At 39.1% G+C, this 22,163-nt stretch overlaps 1 protein-coding gene across 3 annotated transcripts in view; it reads right to left on the bottom strand.

The window, feature by feature from the left end:
- The window catches only part of fam13c (family with sequence similarity 13 member C), a 152,851-nt gene extending 133,539 nt beyond the window's left edge, over positions 1-19,312 (bottom strand). Inside the window, exons 1-3 of one of the 3 annotated variants that reach the window (XM_039771523.1) lie at positions 19,211-19,312; positions 2,564-2,726; positions 2,011-2,220 (exon numbers count right to left, since the gene is read on the bottom strand). In XM_039771523.1, the coding sequence (XP_039627457.1) occupies positions 2,011-2,220; positions 2,564-2,726; positions 19,211-19,240 (403 nt within the window). In that variant the 5' untranslated portion in view covers positions 19,241-19,312. The remainder of the gene's footprint in view (positions 1-2,010; positions 2,221-2,563; positions 2,727-19,210) is intronic. The other 2 variants (XM_039771515.1, XM_039771506.1) reach the window with 2 other exon arrangements.
- Positions 19,313-22,163: the final 2,851 nt, after the last annotated feature.

The raw sequence follows: 22,163 nt of genomic DNA, 5'->3' as shown, positions 1-22,163 counted from the left end.
TCCCCAGTCCATGTGATCTTGTATCACTTCCAGGTGAGGTAAAAAGTCCTTTTCTTCACCCGAAGCACGCCATTCCCTTGTCCATGTGACTTGGACGTACTTCCGGGGCGTAGGGTAAATAAGCGTTGTTCCCCCCTGCAGCGTCTCCTAGTGGCCCCCATGGCATCCAGCAGGGCTGTGTATAAAAACTGCAATGTCCATGATGCCCTGCTAGTCTTCGGGGAACCTCCATACTGCAGGGAGGGCTCCACCTGGTGGCTTGGGGGTATTGGCTGGGATAAAAAAATATATAAAAAAATATATATAAAAAAATCTTGGGTCGAGACATGATCATCCCAGAGAGACACTTTGAAGTCCTGCGAGACTACTTGCATGTCACGCCCTTTTACAAACAATTTCTCAGAGACACTTTAACATCCCGTGAGACTAGGAAGTGAGACAAAAGGACAAAAGGCTGCTGCACAGGCTTTTAAATGATCGTCACGCAGCGCAATATGCAAAACACACAGCTTGGTAGCAGCAGCTGCAAGCCAGCAGCTGATCCGTCCGCATCTCCTTAGTGTACGTTCAGCCCCCCCTTTCACAACATGAGCGGCAGAGACACAAAGTGGGGAGCGTGAAGTGCGCCCCCTGGGGGGGTTTGGTTTGGGGGGGTGGGCAAGTATATATATACTTTGTTCATAATGGCACTCAGTTTTGTCTTAATTCTGTCCTTTGCTATAACCTCCAGAGGGTCCAAGGTGCATCCTGTAACTGAACCAGCACAGCGTAGAAAGTCACACTGGCTGTCACAAAGTTGTAGAAGATATGAAGGATGTCAGCCCCCACTTTAAAGGAACACAGCCTCTTAAGGAAACAGAGCCTACTCTGCCTTTTCTTATATGGTTCCTCTGTGTTGAAAGACCAGTCCAACCTGTCATTAATGTGGACCCTCATGTACTTGTAGGAGCAGACCACCTCTACATTCACTTCTTGACAGTGACCAGACATAGGTGCTCTTTGGTGTCTTCAGTTCCTTGGTTTTGCTGATGTTGATGCAGACAATTCTCTTTGCACAATCAAACAAACTTCTCCCCCTGACTCCTCTCCTCTGTCTCATCCCCTTTATCAATACACCCCATAAAAGTGCGGAATCATCTGCAAATGACATGACCTGGTCTGATATTTATAGTCTGATATGATAAGCAAGAACTCTAATGAATGTGTCACTCTGATTACATCTGATGTAAGCAATACATACTATATTTGCCTATAAACCACATTGTAGACATGGAAGAAATTGTAGTTTCTGCGCTTCTCTTAACTCTTGCTTAACTTTCCCCCCATTATTTATTTATTTTTGTACTGTGTGATGTTTTGCAGGATGTATATTTTTGCCCAGTTTCTTTGATATTCACACATACTGTACATAATATTCTTGTATGGATTAAACTTTCCAAGTCTACTTAAAACTATAAAAAGTTCTTGCATTTCGTCTGTGATCCAGACAATATACAATATGAGTATTATATGAAATAAAATAAATCTACACAATGAATGTACATGTTAAAGCGTAAACATGGAGAAATAAAGCTTCACGTAGGATTGAGTCATCTGCATGATGAAATGGCCTGTAACCAGTCAGTGTCACCGTGGCATGAATGAGGTGCTACTAGGCTGGCAAAAGTGACACACAGCTGAAGCAACCAAGCCAAGAAATTACAGAGTAAGATTAATGCACCTACTGGAAAATTGCAATGCAAACTACTTGTTACATTCTTGTGGTGGAAAAAGGATTTCTCAATTTTTCTCACGTCAGTAGTGCTAGAAAAAAGAAACATAATCGTACATTGTCTTCAAGATAAGGGATACATGCCATACCCAACACACCTATGTGTTTTATATATAACATATTCAGTTGTGCTTACTGAATATATTTGTGCAAACTAACAGATACTCTATCAAGCTCTTTAAAGTCAAATTGTGCAAAAGCCTAAATTGAATGAGGACAGCAAAAACTTGATTGTCTACCTTTGTAGGCATTACCAACTGCAATGTGTACTGAAGCGGGAATCACTGCCTCTGGCAATTCTCGGAGAAATAGTTTTAAAACAGAAGCTGCCTGCTCAACATCCCCCTCTTCTGAGAGATCCACATCCTCTCCCCTTTCATATTTTTCTCTTAGGAGTTTCAGCTTATTAAGTGAACTGCTGATACGAAAAAGGCCTTTCTGTTCCAAACCTGAAAAAAGTCACAAAAAGAAGTTTGGTAGTGAGCCATGCAATATTAATTTGTTATACAATTTTTTAAGAGTATAAACCTTTTCATTTATTTTAAAACAGTAATGTAAGCAAATCATTATTATGTAAATAATCAGATTAAGAGCATTATTATGGATGTTATTATATAACTTTTAACAGTAAGCAATATGACATTAAATATGGTTCATCCTAGTTTTAGTACTTTGAAGTAACAAAAGCCTAATGATTTTATGGGTAAGTAACCTGAGCTATTTCTTTTGGATGCTGCAAATTATGAATAAGGTATTTAATATATTTTACATTTTGCTGAGTTTAATACATACCATGGCTATTTATGTACTCCACTATACTGTGTACAACAGCTGGAACGCCATCCAGTGTCATCCCATTTTTTTGCAGGGTTGATAATGATACTCCAAACACGCGTGGACTGAATGGGCTGACTTTGACATGGTTCTGGTCAATACTTATTGCAGACTGCGATTGCTGGAAGAGAAAAAAGAAAAGTTACTGCTTGGACAAATGTTCTGGCTTTCTGTAAAGTATTAGTAGTAGCAGTAGTAGTATAGTGGCATGTATAGAATATTGTGAAATTCTAATTTGCATGTTCCATCAACAAGCAAACAAACAAATAGCCACTCTCGGGTGCCATACATTCATTTTAATTTACAGAAAACACAAATCAGCTTACAAATCAGTACTCCTTGCTCCTGTTTCTAGGCTTCCAATTTAGGTTATTATTGCTCTAATAATTGCACAGAAAGAGCGGGGTTAAATAGCAGATGGATGAAAGTGTTAAAATTTTAAAGCTTGATGAATATTGTGTTTTAAAACTGCTTTAAGTTTAAGTTTTCACCTATATTCAGACTGATTTCTGAGTGAAAACTCTTGTCACGCATGTGTGTCTGAGACTTGCCTTCCGGGCTTACCTAAGGTTAGCACTACCACTCCAGGACACGAGAGGACGTGGTCATTGATGGTGGCATCTCCTTTTGAGAAACCGCCCACAGAGGGGAACTGACTCTGTCCTCTGTGATCCCTCTGCTATAAAAGAGAGACATTCCTGGCATTGGGCATCTCACTCAAGGGAGAGAGCAGACTGATGACAGGAGCTCCTATCAGAAATCGACGTACCACAGAAAAAGATCAACAAAGACTTAATTTTTGACAACCTGCTTTTCATTTTTACTTTATTGAATGTGGCATTGATCACCTGTTTAGGTTAAGGACTGTGCTAAATATTAAAAAGGGCAACCCGATTGGCGCCCCAACACTTCCTCCATGACAAGTGTACTCCCTCGCTCGACAATATTTTAGTATTTTCTGAAATAATAACATCAAATTAAACTAATACCTTTTAAAACTTATTTTACTGCAGCTGTTTAAACATATTTTTGAGCTTTTACAGACAAGAAGACTTTATTGTAATCATAATACTGCTGCACCCTAAGAAAATGTATGGCTTATCAGGTTATTAATACTCTGAACAGAAACACACATTTCTATCACTGCCATGTCATACACTTTCAGTTACTTTATATCTTGAATGTCAAAAACTGTACTGCCAAATTGCTCTGTAGTTGCAAAATAAACCCATTGTACAAGATGAAATACTGTAACAAAAATCAATGCCAAAGCTAAATTTTCTATTAATCTGCTATGAAAGTCTCTATGAAATAGAAGCAGACAGTTGTATCCTATTGTGTCTTGTCTTCTAAAATCCTTTAATCTCAACATTAGAGAAATGAATGGCTTGTTCTTTTCTAGTAGTTCCTACTTTTTTTTAGCAAAGGCTGGGTGGGCTGAGTGGTCTCCACTCTCTTCTTATTTTTGGTGTCATTGTGAATGTTAAAACTCACCTCTGACAATCTGTCAAACTAGAGAACCACCAGAGGGTGATTGGGATTTGGAAAAGATCAAGTACAGATAGGTGTGCTGTATTTGGCATTTCAACAAGTGGTTCATACTTTTTACTGTTTCTCTGTTGCTTCATTATAAATTATAGAGGAACCAGCAAAAAAAAGATTACAGCAGCACTTGAGGTTAATGACATTGAATAACATTCTTAAACCCTAAACCCTAATACAATTCAATTCGGGGTCATAGGTAGGCCAGAACCTGTCATGGCAGCACCAGGCACAAGTCAGGAAACAAATTTGACAGGAAGCAAATCTATCACACACACACACACATACACCACACACACACACACACACCTACAGTCATGCAGAACCAACTTGGAATCACCAACTAACGTCACCTGCATGTCTTTGTGGGTATGAGAGGAAACTCAAAAAGAAATTTGTATGCTGAAATATATGTGGTCTAGTCAGTCAGCCATTTTCTAACTTGCATAGTCCTGAACAGGTCTGCTGGAGCCTATCCCTGCAAGCAAAGGACACAAGGCAGGGGCACACCCTGGACAGCATGCCAGTCTCATCACACACTCGGGACAATTTAGAATCGCCAATCCACCTAACTTGCATGTCTTGGGACTGTGGGAGGAAACCAGAGCACCTGGAAGGAAACCCATACGGACATGGAAAGAGCATTCATACTCCACACAAGGAGGACCCCGGGCATGAATCCTGGTCTCCTTACTGTGAGGCAGCAGCGCTACCACTGCACCACCCTGCCGCTCTTATGTGGCCTACATATTCTGCAGAAAGATGTCAAACCTCCAGTTCATCAGGTAAAGCTGAGGCATAGTTGAGTCCTGTAACAACACAATGACTAATATATATAAAGAACTATACAGTCTGATGGTTGTAGAATAAAAAAATATCTTTTTGGAATGGCCTTTTTCAACTGCAGTCCAGAACATTGCAGAAATATTGTGGCTCATGCTGGAGGTCTCTTACAAACTGAACTTGAAGTGATTTACCACTGAGAAATAAATCAAATGTGAGAGAAAGATTGACAATTACAAAAGAAATGGTTGGTTGCAGTTATTGAAGCTAAAAGTAATTACAATTTTGTGCTGCTTCTTCAGGCAAATCAAGCATATTGATGAACAGGATAGCTCTTGTCTAAAGTTGTGCTGTCTGTACTGTACACTAACTCCTATTTCTTTTCTTTCTGCTACCTTTTTTTCCTGTCATTATTTTACATATATGTTCTTATCCAGAAGTCAGGTGTAGACACTTGAGGCAACCTCTCTTCGAACACCATTACTGTATTGTTATCTTGTTTCTCTTGGATAAAAAACATCTGGAAAAGCTACAGCACAGACTACATAGTACCATCTAAACAAGCACCAAAAGACCAACTAAAACCAAAAAGAAGACTGACTAAATTACCAATAGATTTAACAGCACAACTAGAGGAGAGATAATGTATACAGACCACAAGTCCTATGCCAAAACTGCAGAAGAGGTCAACGCCACAAGTGAAAGCAACACCTGACATGCATGCTTCATCATTTCAGCACCATTCTTGTCTCAGACAGAATACAATACTCGACCAGAACATAACACATTAGGTAATACAAGATACAGGAGTATGGCGTCAGAAGTGGAACTAAAGGATTGAATAATTGGGTAGCTTCTGTTGTTTAAAGAACAAATTAGTAAAATATTAAAGAGCTGAATGGTTGAGCATAGCGTACAATATACAAGATTAGTTTCCTACTGGACTATTATATTGAAAAAGTGAAGGGAATGGCAGTTTGGGTCAAGTGATGCAGTGGCTGTATTTAAAAAAGCTAACCTGTCTTCGCAGGATAAACTGAGAAATTTTAAAAACAGACCTGATAGACAAAAAAATAGAAAAAAAAAATAAAAACTCCATAATTATTGGAATCCTGGAGGGAATAAAAGATGAAAATCCCACTAAATTCATATTAAGATTCCACATTTAAATCCTTCAAAATTTGATGAAGTAAATGCTAGAAACTGAAAGTGCACTTCAATAACTTGGTAAATCTTTCCCGAGTGTGATAATACATGTTCTTTACACATTCATTTTAGGGTTTTTATTTTATTGAGAACTTATTTGCAAAGATTGTGTCTGTTCTGAAAGTATTTCGTTTAGCTTAATTTTCCCTTTCTTTTGTTTACGTGACACAGGAAACTTGTCACATGACTGTGATTATTGCATTTGTGACATCACCGGCTGTTATGCTATAAATATGATGGTGGTTTCTGTCTATTGTATCTCTCTCTTGGATAACAAACAAAACTCTTTAGCATAGCTAGCTGTTTCTCATGTAGGCCAAGTACTATGTGTGTTTTAGTTTGATCTTTCCTTTCATTTTGACTTTGGTTGCCACTGTACTTTGTTTGCTCATGCTTCTTTGTTCTTTCGGTATTAACCTTGGCTTAGTTTTTACTGTCATGACTCAGGAGTCCCAAAAGCACAAAATTACCATCTAAACCCTGACTAGATACAAAAGGGGCCTGGAATGACCTTATAAAATAAAGGTTTATTTAAACAAAAGGCTCTGTAGTACAAATGATCACAAAAGGAATTGCCTGAGAAGGCAAGGCAATCCACAACAAACACCGTCCCACTACAGAATCCCAATGTGAAGTTCGAAACAGAGCATAGGTTCAAAAAATCACAAAAAGCAAAAGGCACAGAAAACACAAGTAAACACATTTGAAATGAAACACCAGGAACTCTGGAAGACCCTACAGTTTACAGGGTGAAGGGCAGATCCTGGCAATGATTAATAGGTGGTCCCATCTCTTGGGGGACCATCCACAAAACACATGGGACACAACCAAGGCATTTTCTAATTACAAACAAAAACAAAGAATAATACACATAATGAACAAAAGAAACCTTAACATAAATAAATGGCAGAAAAATGGCCAAAAGAGACAAGAAACATGACTTTGAACCCAAGCCAGGAGAGAAATGCTGGCTGAAAACTGACAATTGTTGCGAATCTCGTCTCATGTCGTTATCTTCTGGACGTATTCCTTTATACTTGCAATGATCCTTAGAGACTCAGTCTCATTATACCAAGAGCTTTCAATACATTTCTGAAATATCAGGAGAAAGAAAATGGACTTTGCTGTATCCAAGAACAGGACACTTCTGTGTTCTCACACACTGTTTTTTCACATTTTAGAGTTGCAATTGCAGGCGAAAAACATCTTACACTGGCAGTAAGCAGCAACTGTATAAACTGAGAAAAAGTCTGTGTATTCAGTTAAAGTGAAAATGATACACCTGAAGAAACTGCCGGGACCTTGAACCTATTTTACAGACTGACTAAATGAAACATGAAGAACCATACTGAGATGTGCTGTGGTAGTAGAGTGATGGACTGTGTTAGCCATTTATGGATGCATTGAGAAGTGAAGCCAAATGACACCTTTTATGGGCTAACTGAGTAGATTACAGTTTGCAAGCGTTCAAGGCAGTTCAGGCCCCTTCTTGAAGAAGAGACACGCTATAGGAATTGGTTTTGTGGTAAAAAGCTAAAGGAGTTTTGGTTAGAAAGTCAGCTGTTTCATTTAGTACCATAGTCTCTATTGACACTATATTAATATTAAATATAAAGTATGGGTGATATTATTAACAATATTATCATTTTATAGTTCATGGGTGGTGAAATACTAACAGTTCTATAGACTGTATTATCATTATACCATGCTAATATTATAGGTAACATTATACAGCTTCTGCGGTGGGCTGGCGCCCTGCCCGGGGTTTGTTTCCTGCCTTGCGCCCTGTGTTGGTTAGGATTGGCTCCAGCAGACCCCTGGATGAATTATACAGCTTATTTTTTCTGTGTTGACACTGTAACAGTTATGACAGGCTTTTCTAATACTACTGTATATTGATATAATTCAAATAGAACTATATTGCTCTTTTCTCTGTGTCTTAGTTGAAAAATACTACTGTAGTCAGGCCTTAGCCATAACAGTGACACCAAACAAACTGTTTTATATCAGATTTTCAATTTCACATTAGGAAAATAGTAACTATTATTAACGCTAACAGTCCCATTTTGTAACATCCTTATTTGTCTTTGAGCAACGCCCTTAACCTGCAGTTGCTTTGTCCAGGTTCTGACGTTAACTTGCATCCATCATCTACTGTTAAATTCTGCTCCGTACTTCTAAAATTTTTATTATTATGCTGTATTAAGGATTTGTTCTGTGTATTGTATTGTATTGACCCCCTTCTTTTGACACCCACTGCACGCCCAGCCTACCTGGAAAGGGGTCTCTCTTTGAACTGCCTTTCCCAAGGTTTCTTCCATTTTTCCCTACAAGGTTTTTTTTGGGAGTTTTTCCTTGTCTTCTCAGAGAGTCAAGGCTGGGGGCTGTCAAGAGGCAGGGCCTGTTAAAGCCCATTGTGGCACTTCCTGCGTGATTTTGGGCTATACAAAAATAAACTGTATTGTATTGTATTGTATTGTATCCAGCCATGCAAGCAGGTCCTCGAAATTAGAGGGAAAATTCGGGGTTTATGGCAGGACTGGCATTCCAGCCACCATAAAAAACCTCACACTGTTCAGTGTGTTGCTGTGGTGTCACCTGTTACACGACTGCACTCGGGTCCTAGTTTGGGATCCAGAGGTGGTCCATCGTGTGGTGGGTGCGGCAATGTGCTGTATCAGTGCATACTCCCAACCTCCTCCTCCTCATTTGTTGTTTATTAAAATCTTAATTTGCACTGTACACTTTCACAATATTATAGTTAATAATCTTGCTGATATCAACAGTATTTTTACATTACTCCACCATTGATATATTTAAGTGTTTTTCTACATTTTTCATAATATTACCATGCCACAATATCCTGTTTTTAACTAAATGTAGAAAAGTGCACAACGTTAAACAGTGCTATGGATTTTACTAATGTTCGAGCTTATAATCCGTCTGACATCATTAACAGTTTCTTATACTGTACTGTTATCTTTAGCCCTGCTCTATACCAGTACCTGTTTATCATTGTTATTGTCATTTTTGGAAAGAAAATTCTGGTGTGAGGGCATAAGGAACTGGAAAGCAAGAGCAAGAAAGAGAAATAGACACTGTCAGAAATGGTGGAGCCACCTTCGAGAAGCTGTGCAGAGGTGCGTGTGCCTGTGTATGTGAGTGTGAGTGAGATGATCAAGAATTACACAGCAGCACTTACTTACCAGTCCTGCTTCTGTGCTTAAATTCAAAGGCAAATGGTATGAGTGTCCTGTGGGTCACAGAGTTGAGGAAAGTGAAGGCCTCTAACCCCATGTGAGTGGTGTGCAGTGAAGATGGCAGCATGAATATGAAGACAAGAGATGGGACATAAGAAAGATCATTGGAACTTCATTGAAGGAGCTGATCAGAGTGGTGGCAGCGGTGTGTTGGAGCGATGGAGAGGCGGCCTCCAATTAAACTTTGTGAGAGGGAGTGCAGAACAGGCACACTGATGTGTCTCAGTCATTAAAGTATATGTTTTACATAAATACTTTTTCAAGTTAAAATTAATTTAAGTTTGGGATTTTTGTAAGGACAATATCCTGCAATATGTATGTTTGTACTGCAGTGGGCTGGCGCCCTGCATGGGGTTGTTTCCTGCTTTCCACCCTGTGTTGGCAGAGATTGGCTCCAACAGACCCCCGTGACCTTGTAGTTAGGATATAGAAACAGAATAGGTTGTAGAAGACTAGCACATTTCTTAATACACCTGCTAGTTTTGGCTAATTGACTGGGAGAACTCCTATAGTCTGAAGTATAAATTGGAAATAACATATTGCGACGTGAGAGTTAAGTGAATGAAAATGACGCAAGCCAGACCCTGATATTTACAAACTCTGCCAAAAGCAACCGAAAACCTATGAAGACTGTCTTATTCTTTTAGGTGCTGACAACTGGTACTGTAAATTTGTGTTTGAAGCAACAAAGTCATCTTCAGGATAGTTAGAGACAGCGAAGTGTTGTCAATGCTCAAGTATTCCCTGAATTACAATATAACTTCTTTACGAAAATGTACGTATATGAAGAAATTCTTTTAATACACTTTGTTCATTTTAAAAGCCATAAATAAAGTGAATTTTCACGGCTGTAAAGACCACATCTGGAAAACGTTTCAAATGAGCACTGCTAGTGTTAACATTCTAGCATCTTCACAGTTATTGCAAGTCCACCTCGAGTGTGAATGGATGGCTGCAGTTTCGCTAGATACAATGACGCATAATTACAGTGCTGGTCATTCTACCAGCATTCACAGATTGTTCTCACGGTCTGTCAAGCAAGGCAAAGCTAGATCTGCAGGCTGCAGCAAGGTGCACATTCATGGATATTGGTCTCCTGACATTATCTGAAGCATCACAGCTCCAAAAAAGATTGTGAAATAGTTGGAACTGCCCAAGAAAGACTGAAAGGTTATTACCTTGAATCTGGATCTTGAAATGATTATACTGAATAAATGGTAATGATTTATTAGTGCTTGTTTTGAGGACTAATGTTATGAAATTCAATTTTCTTGTATTGTGGTGTTATTTGAACAAATACGGGGATCATTTCTGGGCTCTTGGAATACTTAAAAATGTTTTCCATTTAAATTATTGGTAGTTAATAAAAGGCAAAAGATTTATTCGGGATGAAGGGAACCCAGAGCATGGAGTTGGTCTCGTTCATTACGGGAGATAGACGTCTGAAGCGTATACTGTATTAACCAAACCAAATGAGTTTGTACTACAGTATATAAATATAAATAACACGAAAGGCAGTCAGAAAGAAATGGAAAAGAAACTTAAAGCTACACCCAAGTCTAGACAAGCATCAGGCATCAGTATAAGGTATGGCCTTTCAGAGACTGACCTGGAACAGGCAGGCGAAAGCACAGACCTCCCAGGAACCAGTCGAGAATGAAAATGGGAGCGAAGGTGCAAGTGATGCAGGTCACAATATCTCGCCTATTCCAGAAGATCACTTGAAACTAGAGATGGCCTTGCAGTCTGTGCATTCATCTAATCCTCGCGAGCCGGAAGCATCGGCTGTAGCGGGGTTTGCCACTTCACCCGCGGAGCACGAAAGCCGAAACGATTTGTCCAAACTGAAGGAAATGATCGCAACATTGGCCATGGACATGGACATGGCCACGGCCAAAAATGAGCTCAAGAAAGACATTCAGAAAAATATGAAGAAAGAAATGAATGGCTTGCTCAAGACAAACAAGGAGACAAATAAGAAGCTTCGGCTGGAGCTGCAAGAGATGTGTCGGGAAAATAAAGACTTGGGAAAACGTATATATAATCGTTTTGATGCAGTCTATAAAGATATGCTGAGAAAAATTGAGGAACACATACAGGAAAATGCATCTAAACTGAGAGAACTTGCTGATCAGCTGGAAGACGTTAAAAAGACATTCACGGCTCGATTTGAAACAGAGGAACATTTGGCATCTAATGCCGATGGAAAAGTTGCAGCTGCGAATTCCGAATGCAAAAAACTTGGAGACAGACTTGCGGCTCTGAAAGATGGAAGCAGAAGGAATAATTTTAGAATCGAAGGTCTACCTGAGAATCATGAAAGTCCAAACCCAGTGAAAGCTGAACTATTCTCAAAAATAATTGGAGGGGACTTTAAATCAGATACCAAGATAGCGGAAGTTTATCGCATAAGTGGATCAAATTCCTTTAAATCTAGGTCTTTAATTGTCCGCTTCGAGAGATTACAATTTAAGCTTGGTGTAATGGCACTTCCCAGACACAAACAAGTGATTTTATTTGAAAATAACCACATTCGTATTTTCCCTGATTTCTCACCCTCAACAGCTGCTAAACATGCAGCTTTTTACAACATTAAATAGCGGTTATGGAAAGCCAATATTAGATACAGTCTCTTGTATCCTGCCAAACCGAGAGTGGAAATTCAAGACAAATATCACATCTTCTCTTCCACGGATGAAGCAGAAAAGGAATTAAAAAAGCTGATCCTGACGCTTTTTTGAAATACAAAAGTGAGTCGCATCCCATCATGGTATGGCAAGAAGATATTACCTACTGTCTGATTTGCCTGCAATGATATGGGTACCATAATTATACATCCTTTTCTCTTCTCGGACACTTTTTGTTTAGGTTTATCTTTTAATTATAACTGTAGGCAAATGTGTGGAAGAAATGAAAGTGTTTTTAACTATTCTAAAGGAGACTGTTTAACATCATACCCTTGGTTTATTGTTTTTGTTATTATTGCATTAGGGTTTACTATGCTTATCCAGGGCGACTTTTTAACACCACTCCCTGGGTTTACTGTCTTAATATTTCAAGACTGTTGATGATTATATTTTATGCTTATAGTCTGTTAATGATTATATTTTATGCTCATAGTATTTAGACTTTATCGGCAATAGATATCTCTACTTTTTAATCCCAAAATGCTGCTGCTGGGGGGCTTGTTTTGTTTTGGATGTGCTCTGTCTCTAGGTATGTCAGAAGACCGGGACTTTGTGAAGTGGAGTCCAGCCTCACGTGGGGAGGCAAAATGGGGGGGTGGGGAGGTTTTAGGGGGGAGAGAAAAAGAGCAAGCTATATCTAATCTATTATTTTAATGCTTATAATGATAACTACCAACATAACAATAAGCTGCACGGCAATAACTCATGGGAAAATTGGAAATTAAGGTTAAAGCTGTCTCACTTCCAGTTAAGACTACAAAATGACATCAAAAATTCAGAATCAATGTCTCCACGATGGGACAGTTAACTTTGTTAGCTGGAATGTTAAAGGCCTGAATCACAAATTAAAGAGAAAGAAAGTATTCTCTCACCTAACAGGTTTAAATGCTAAGAAAGTATTTTTACAGGAGACCCACTTACTAAGCAAGAATCAGTTCCAGCTGCAAAAAGACTGGACTGGCCAAATGTTCCATTCCAGCTTTACAAAGAAAACTAGAGATGTGGGAATTCTCATACAGAGAACGGTCTCATTTGTGGTATCAGATGTAGTATCTGATCCTGAAGGGAGATATATGATTGTCATGGGCAATTTATTTAACTGTAAAGTGATTTTGATAAATGTTTATGCACCCAATGTCGATGATAGGGAATTCATGCAAAATGTATTTACATCCATTCCCAATGTGAACACTCATAAAATTATGATGGCTGGGGACTTTAATTGTGTTTTAAATCCACTCTTAGATAGGACTCCTGTCACGGGGATGACATCTAACACTGCAAAGACAATTACACAGTTTTAACTGACCACAACCTATCAGACCCTGGAGATTTCTAAACCCAAACTCAAGAACGTATTCCTTCTACTCACCAGTGCATCATTGTTACTCAAGAATTGATTATTTCTTTATAGGTAATAATTTCTTGCCTGTGATTAAATCTTGCAAGTACGACTCTATTGTTATTTTCAACCATGCCCCTTTGATCTTGGAGCTAAAATCATTATTCCCCACACACTCATCTTGCAGATGGTGTCTTAACCCATTTCTATTAGCAGATCAGAACTGTACAGAATTTATATCCAAACAAATCAGTTTCTTCCTAGAGACAGATACATCCTCAGAGTTCTCTGCAGGAATACTCTGGGAAACTCTAAAGGCTTTCTTAAGAGGACAGATTATTTAATATCTTTCCCACAGAAATAATTTAGAAACCAATAAGGTATCAGAGCTAACCAGCGAAATTACTAGAATAGATGAAGAGCATACCAGGTGTCCAATTGACGCTCTTCATAGAAAAAGGCAGGCTCTGCGTTCAGAACTCAACCTCTTAACAACCAAAGAAACTGAACAACTCATTTTTAAATCAAGACATCAGTACTATGAGTATGGAGTAAAAGCTAATAAGCTCTTAGCTCAACAAATCCACAAGCAAGAAGTTCGCAATGCAATCCCAGCAATCGCCAACACAAACGCAGATAAAATCATTGACCATATGAATATGATGCACACATTCAGAGACTCCTATAAATCCTTATATTCTACTGAGTTCAAAGAAGACAAACACAATCTAATGCATTTCTGGATACATTACAGATACCACAAATAGATACTTTAAGTGCAGAGGTTCTGGATAAACCTTTGACGCTGTCAGAATTACTAGATGCTATAAAGTCACTTCAAAGCGGGAAAGCAGCAGGCCCTGATGGCTACCCTGTAGAATTTTATAAGAAATTCTCCACTCAGCTAGCTCCCCTCTTATTAGCAACATTTACAGAAGCTAGGGACAATCAAATTCTGTCCCCAAACTTTTCACCAAGCATTAATCACCGCCTTTCCTAAAAAAAATAAGGACTTATTACAATGTGCATCATATAGACCAATTTCACTTCTGAATAATGATGTTAAGATACTCTCAAAGTCTAGCTAGAAGGATGGAGAAAGTGCTGCCTTCGGTAATATCACAAGATCAAACTGGATTTATTAAAGGACGACGCTTAGCTTCCAATCTCTGACGCCTGTTTAATGAAATATATTCACTAGCAAAGTCAAACACCCCAGAGATATTATTATCGTTGGATGCAGAAAAAGAATTTGACATGATTAAATGGAACTACCTTTTTACTACATTAGAGAAATTTGGGTTTGGCCTGAATATTTGTGCATGGATCAAACTACTGTATACCAATCCAGAAGCTTCAGTTTGTATTAACATTTGTTCAGACTACTTTAAACTAGAACGTGGTACCAGACAAGGATGCCCCTTGTCACCACTGCTATTTGCAATCACCATTGAACCACTGGCAGTTCACTGTCGAAATGCTTATCAGATAAAGGGATTATCAGAGAAGGACTTGAACAGAAAATTTCTCTATATGCAGATGATATGGTACTGTATATATCAGACCCACAAAATACTGTGCCTGCAGTCTTAACAGCACTTACAGAATTTCAAAAGATCTCTGGTCTCAGAATTAATTTGAATAAAAGTGTGCTCTTTCCAGTGAATTCTCAAGCATACAATATTAGATTGGACACCTTCCCTTTTATCATTGCAGAGCAGTTTAAATACCTAGGGGTAAATATCACAAGTAAATATAAAGCTCTTTATCAACAAAATTTTCCGGTCTGTATGGAAAAATTGAAGCAAGACTTGCATAGATGGTCAACCCTTCATCTCACTCTAGCTGGAAGAATTAACGTTGTTAAGATGAATATCCTTCCTAAGCTTCTCTTTTTATTTCAAAACATTCCAATATACATCAATAAATCATTTTTTAAGCAATTAGATTCAACAATAACCTCATTTATTTGGAACTCAAAACATCCATGTATCCAAAGAGCGACCCTACAAAGACCTAAGGCAGAAGGTGGCATGGCTCTACCTAACTTTCAGTTTTGTTACTGGGCAGCAAACATACAAGTTACAAAAACCTGGACAAAAAACAAATAAATAAATAAAATCCTGCAGTACTTCTTTATATTCCCTGCTTTGTGCCCCAATAAATGCAGGTTATCGCCAATATACTAATAACCCAATTGTGCTTCACTCACTCAGAATATGGAACCAATGTAGAAAGCATTTTAAGATGGAGAATCTTTTATCTGTGGCACCTCTGCATGAGAACCACCTTTTCAACCCTCAAACATATGCAGTTTTTAATATCTGGAAAACATTTGGGATTAAATTGCTTAGAGATCTTTATATAGACAACATCTTTGCATCCTATGAACAATTACATTCCAAATTTAACTTTCCAGCAACACATTTCTTTCACTATCTTCAAATTAGAAACTTTGTCAAACAGAACCTGCCCGATTTCCCTCATCTCGCACCTTCCTCTATGCTGGAAAAATATTGCTCAGTTTGGAGGACTCAGACAGCATTTCTGCAATATATAAAATTATTTTACAGTCCCTCCCTTTCAAAGATCCAAGAGGACAATGGGAAAAAGATATCTCACTCAACATATCAGAAAAGGAGTGGAAGGTAGCAATGCAGAGAATTTACTCAAGCGCCATATTCGCAAAGCATACAATTATTCAACTCAAAATTATACAGTATATCAAGTACATCCGCCTTGCTTAAAACTGTCCAAAATGTTGCCAGGGCAAGATCCAACCTGCGAATGCTGCAATCAAGTCCCAGCCTCACTGGGTCATGTGTTTTGGGGCTGCACCTAATTTAACACCATTCTGGACAAAATATTTTTAAGTGTCTTTCAGACAGCCTTGATGTCACAATCCCTCCTAACCCATTAACAGCTGTGTTTGGTGTTCTTCCAGATCGGCTTAAAGTGGAGAAGGACAAACAAACTGTGATTGCCTTCACTACACTATTGGCACACAGACTTATTTTGCTAAACTGGAAGAATCCTAACTCTCCTCTTTTAAGTCAGTGGGTAACTGATGTTTTATACTATTTGATATTGGAAAAAATTAAATTCTCAGTTAGAGGATCTGTGCAGAACATTTTCAAAACCTGGCAGGATCTAATCAATAATATTTTAGAATAAGCTCTTAAAGCACTGTGGAAATAATTCTCTTCGCACTTCTTTTCTTTTTCTTTTTTTTTTATCCGCCTATTAAACTTATCAATTTATGTATTTTGACCAGCTTTAAGTTTTACTCCGTTGGCCATGCTCTCTTTCACAGGGGTGAGGGTTGGGTTGATTTGTTTTTAATCCTATTTTTTGAAAAAAATATCTATCTGTATGGAATGATTACAATAAAATCAATAAAACTGAAAAAAAAAAAATGATTGGTAGTTAGGTGTTCGCTATACAAAATTTTACCATATAGTAGGTTTTCAGGAACAGATTAACTTCCTAAAGCATGAGATGACCGTACTTAAAAGACAGATGGGGTGAGCAACTAAAGAAACAATAAGGGAAAAAAACTAAAAGGTTTTCAATATGCTTAGGGAAAAATAAGTGAAAAGGAATATTTAAAAGACTGGACAAAGACTGGACTCCTTTTTGTACTGTCTCTCTCTGGAAAATCTATGGGTACCTTTGGTGTGACTTTGTGTCAAATGAGTGGCTGCTCATGGAGTCCTGAATGAGGCACATTACCTGCATCGTGAGGGAGCGTCAGTTACGGCACTATGGTCATGTGGAGCGTTTCCCCGAGATTGATCCAGCTTGTAGGATCCTCATTGTTGGGGACCCAAGTGACTGGACCCGGCCAAGGGGTCACCCACATAATACCTGGCTGCACCAGACAGAAGGTCATTTCTGGAGGGTGGGACTGGACCGCGTGTCTGCCTGGGGGTTGTCAACTAGGATCCTGAGCTGTTTCATTGAGTGGTGGGTGTGGCAATGCACTGTACCAGTGCATGCTCCCCAACATGACTTAACTTGCATAAGTGATTACTGAGAGGCAAGTCTATTAGTAATAAAATTGATACTGTAAATCGGGGGTCCTCAGTCATGGTCCTGGAGTGCTGCGTGGCTGCTGTTTTTTGTTCCAACCCAGTTGCGTGAATAGGAAACAGTCCTTGCCAGTAGATCTTGTTTAATATCAGTGTTAGTGTTTTAAACCAGCTATGTCAGGTCATTCTTATATCATAGATTTTTTCTCTTTCTAATATTATCCTATATATGATTTCAAGCCTAAAATGGATGAATAATTTCCAGTACTTCACTTTTTCACTTCTGTTTCCTACTGAGTGCTTTATTAAACCAAAAAGTGCACAATGAATACACACTGCTGTAACTCTAGTCAAGTTAGATGGAGACCTGCTAACTCCTTTGTCATTTTCATCTTATTGCTAATAAGTATATATTAAAAACAGTGAATGCAAACTTAAATAAGTAATTAAGGGTGGGAAATCTTAACAAGCGAGACAAATAAAATGAAGCAGAAAAATGTCACTTGAGCAATAAGCGCTTCATCAGCAATAAATGACTTCTTATGAAGCAATTGGGTTGGAACAAAAACCTGAAACTACAGAGGCCCACAGGACTAACATTGCTCAGCCCTTACTTAATGGGTCTGAGTCTTAGATAGCAAATCATTTAACTAAAGTTAAGGATCTGTAAAAACTGGTCACTAATGAAAGAGATGGTTAGAATGAAAACCTGCAGCCCCTGCGGCCCTCCAGGACCAACACTGTCCATCCCTGATTTGAAGGGTCTGAGTCAGTCAGTCATTTTCTAATTGCTTTGTCCTGAACAGGGCCACAGGGGGTGCTGGACAGGGCAACAGTTCATCGCAGGGCAAGCACACATCCATACACCCCAAGCACACACACACATAGGCCAATGTAGCACCTGTGCATCTTTGGACTGTTGGAGGAAACCCACACAGACACAGGGAGAACATGCTAACTCCACGCAGGGAGCACCTGAGGCACAAACCCAGGTGTCCTTATTGCGAGGCAGCAGTGCCACACCACTGTGCCACCGTGTCGCCCAGGTCTGAATTTTAAGCAATCCGATTAACTTATTCAGCAGCAAAAACTGGTTAAGAAAATGGTTAGAATGAAAACCTGTTGCCACTGTGGCCCTCTAGGACTGTGTCCTAAGTAGTGAGCCAGCTCAGCTCCCTCATGTCTTGATGTTGTATACTTATTTTTTTTATATATGGCAACAATATTTTATTTTGTAAAGAATACACCAGATTGAAACACCCAAAGCAGATTGCCTAGTTAACTTTGTGGGAGCTAATAATTGGACTAGCTGAAATTACTGAGCTAGCTGTTCTTACTCATGGCTGCTTAGTTCCATCTCTTATCAAACATGCTTGGTCAATGTAAAGGTGGCGGGTCCAGCAGTATGAGGCTCAGGGTAGCAGCCTACACAGGATAAAGTAACCGCTCCTCACGAAGCACATTCACACTCACCCTGGGCCAATACAGAGTTGCCAATCAACCTAAACCAGGACATAAAAGGAAAATGATTGTCCTATTAAGAAACTTGAAGATATTATATGTATAAAGAATTTCCCATGATTACAAGGTAGAAAAATTAGACATGTACTTTCAAATCCAAATAAACCATAAGAAATTAAAGTGCCTCCAAATGTACACAGCTCAATATGATTATGATGAGAAGCAATGAAGTATTTTTCTTTGACAAGTTAAAATTTCATCAAATAAGTGAAAAAAAAATATCATTAACTCACACAAAGAGAAAAGGAAGCACTTGATCCCATGTTGTATGTAAGACAGAAAACATTTCATATTCTTGTTCGTCTGCAGCCTTCCTTTTGAAACATTAGCAGGGCTGATGCTGCCAGTATTTAAAAATCAGATTTTCTCCTTAAAAACAAAAGCACAAGCTATGCAATACAATAACTGATTTTTTTTTTCAGTTTGAAAAAGAATTTATTTTAAAGGAGTGAAACAGAGTGTAAGAAGTTCAGTATCTTCTTACCTGTTGATCAGGTTACTAAAACACCCTGAGTGCATTGCAGTTACCATGACACATTATCTACGAAAAAGTAAACACAGAGTGGGTGGGAGCTAAATATGATAGCAGCGCACTCAGAATGGCAGTACACACTGAGGAAATGAAACAGGGGAGATTAACAGTGGTAGTCTCCCCTTTTTGTTCCATCTTTCATCAGCATTTACTGCTACTGTTAAGCGGATTAGTGTAACTGAGCTTCTGAGTTTCATTTGCCCTTAATTATCCATTTAATTTATATTTCTCCTTATTATTAAAAGTTTGCTGGTCACGCACTGCAGTATACAAGAGTTACAGTCATGTTCATTTAGAGTAGAGTTTTAAACCAGCGGCTGGTGTATTGTTTTCATTTACAAAATGTCCTAAATTAAACTCCAGATACTTGTCTTATTTTTTTCCCCTTAGTTTGTCATCTATTTATTGTGTTGAAAGTCACAACAGCAAAATGCCTAGTAAGATGCACCAAACATTGATACACTATCTCTGACATTCCAGCTGTTTTCTTAAAATATAATCAATGCAGAATTGGGTCTTCTTCCATTTAGCTGTATGCAGCACCCTCCCGCCAAACTTGTCAAAGGATAAACCTCTAAAGACTAGGCACCTCAAAAATAAACTGCTCAAAAAAATTAAAGCAACACTTTGAAAAAACATCTGATCTCAATGGGAAAAAAATTATGCTGGATATCTATACTGATATGGACTGGGTAATGCATTAAGAACAAAAGGATGCCACATCATTTGATGGAAATGAAAATTATCAACCTTCAGATGCCTGAATTTAAAGACACCCTGAAAATCAAAGTGAAAAAATGATGTGCAGCAACTTAAAATCGTACTCAGTAGTTTGTATGGCTCCCACGTGCTTGTATGCATGCCTGACAACATCATGCTGCTAATGACATGGCAGATGATGTCCTGGGGGATCTCCTCCCACATCTGGACCAGGGCATCACTGAGCTCATGGACAGTCTGTGGTGCGTTGGATGGGCCGTAACATAATGTCCCAGAAGTGTTCTATTGGATTTAGGTCAGGCGAGTGTGGGGGCCAGTCAATGGTATCAATTCCTTCATCCTACAGGAACTGCCTCCATACTATTGCCACTTGAGGCTGGGCATTGTCGTGCACCAGGAGGAACCCAGGACCCATTGCACCAGCATAGGGTCTGACAATGGGTCCACAGATTTCATCCTCTAGCCTGTAGAGGTCTGTGCATCCCTCCATGCAATAAGCCTATCCAGACCATCACTGATCCACCACCAAAACCCATGCTGAACAATGTTACAGACAGCATAATGTTCTGCATGGCTTCTCTAGGCCCTTCAGGTCTGTCACATGTACTCAGGGTGAACCTGCTCTCATCTGTGAAAAGCACAGGGTGATAGTGGTGTACCTGCCAATTCTGGTAATCTATGGCAAATGCCAATCGAGCTCCACAGTGCTGGGCAGTGAGCAGAGGGACCACTAGAGAATGTCGGGCCCTCAGGCCACCCTCACAAAGTCTGTTTCTGATTGTTTGGTCAGAGACATTCACACCAGTGGCCTGGTGGAGGTCATTTTGTAGGGCTCTGACAGTGCTCATCCTGTTCCTCCTTGCCCAAAGGAGCAGATACCAGTCCTGAGACACAGCAAACCTTCTGGCAATGGCACTTATTGATGTTCCATCCAGGAGAAGTTGGACTACCTGTGCAACCTCTGTAGGGTCCAGGTGTCGCCTCATGCTACCAGTAGTGACAATGACCGTAGCCAAATGCAAAACTAGTGAAAAAAATAGTCAGAAAAGATAAGGAGGGAAAAATGTCAGTGGTCTCCACCTGTTAAACCATTCCTGTTTTGGGGGTTGTCTCATTGTTGCCCCTCTAGTGTACCTGTTGTTAATTTCATTAATACCAAAGGAGGTGAAACTGATTATCCCGTCTGCCACTTAACTGACCAGATCAATATCCCAGAAGTTTCATTGACCTGATGCTATACTCTGATTAAAAAATGCTCTTTTCATTTTTTTGAGCAGTATATTTTTCCCGGTCCACAAAGATTACCTCATTTGTACCTTCAAACTCATTTTTTCGCCCAATAGGCTGTGCCTGTGCTCTTGGGTGGGAACACAGATATGAAAAACATGCTCATAAAGAATGTCCTCCAAAATATGATTTGACTGTCTGGTAAAACCTCACAGTATCCCTGAAATTACTGAGCCTCATGGTCATCTGCTGAGTAAGTCCCCAATACCTCAGCTTCTCATCCCCCATTAACTTTACACTTGGCTACAAATAAAAATGGACACTTTTACAGTTGTGGTTGCGCATTGATATCCCTTGTAAATCACAAGGGTCTGGTAGGTAGGTAGGTAGGTAGGTAGGTACAACTTTATTTGCCCCAAATGGCTAGTAACAGAAGTGCTTTAAATAAATAACTAGCATATATTGCACTATAGATATTTGTAACTGAATGTTAAAATGCAAACACAAGTATCACACCACATATAAAGGGATCAAATGGCACGCAGCAGCTACCCTGAAAACGCATACTCTTGCAGCATTTATGACAGTCTTAAAACCCCTGTACGTACACCAAACATGAATAGAGTGCACTGACAAATTCCCACAGCCTCACTAAATTCCATGCACACATAAAGAGTTAGTCTGCTGTTCCATATCTTGGACAAAAC

The sequence above is a fragment of the Polypterus senegalus genome, chromosome 1 (assembly GCF_016835505.1).
Source record: "Polypterus senegalus isolate Bchr_013 chromosome 1, ASM1683550v1, whole genome shotgun sequence".
Classification (NCBI taxonomy): domain Eukaryota; kingdom Metazoa; phylum Chordata; class Cladistia; order Polypteriformes; family Polypteridae; genus Polypterus; species Polypterus senegalus.
Note: the sequence above shows the minus strand (reverse complement) of the source record. Positions and strands in the feature narration are given on the sequence as shown.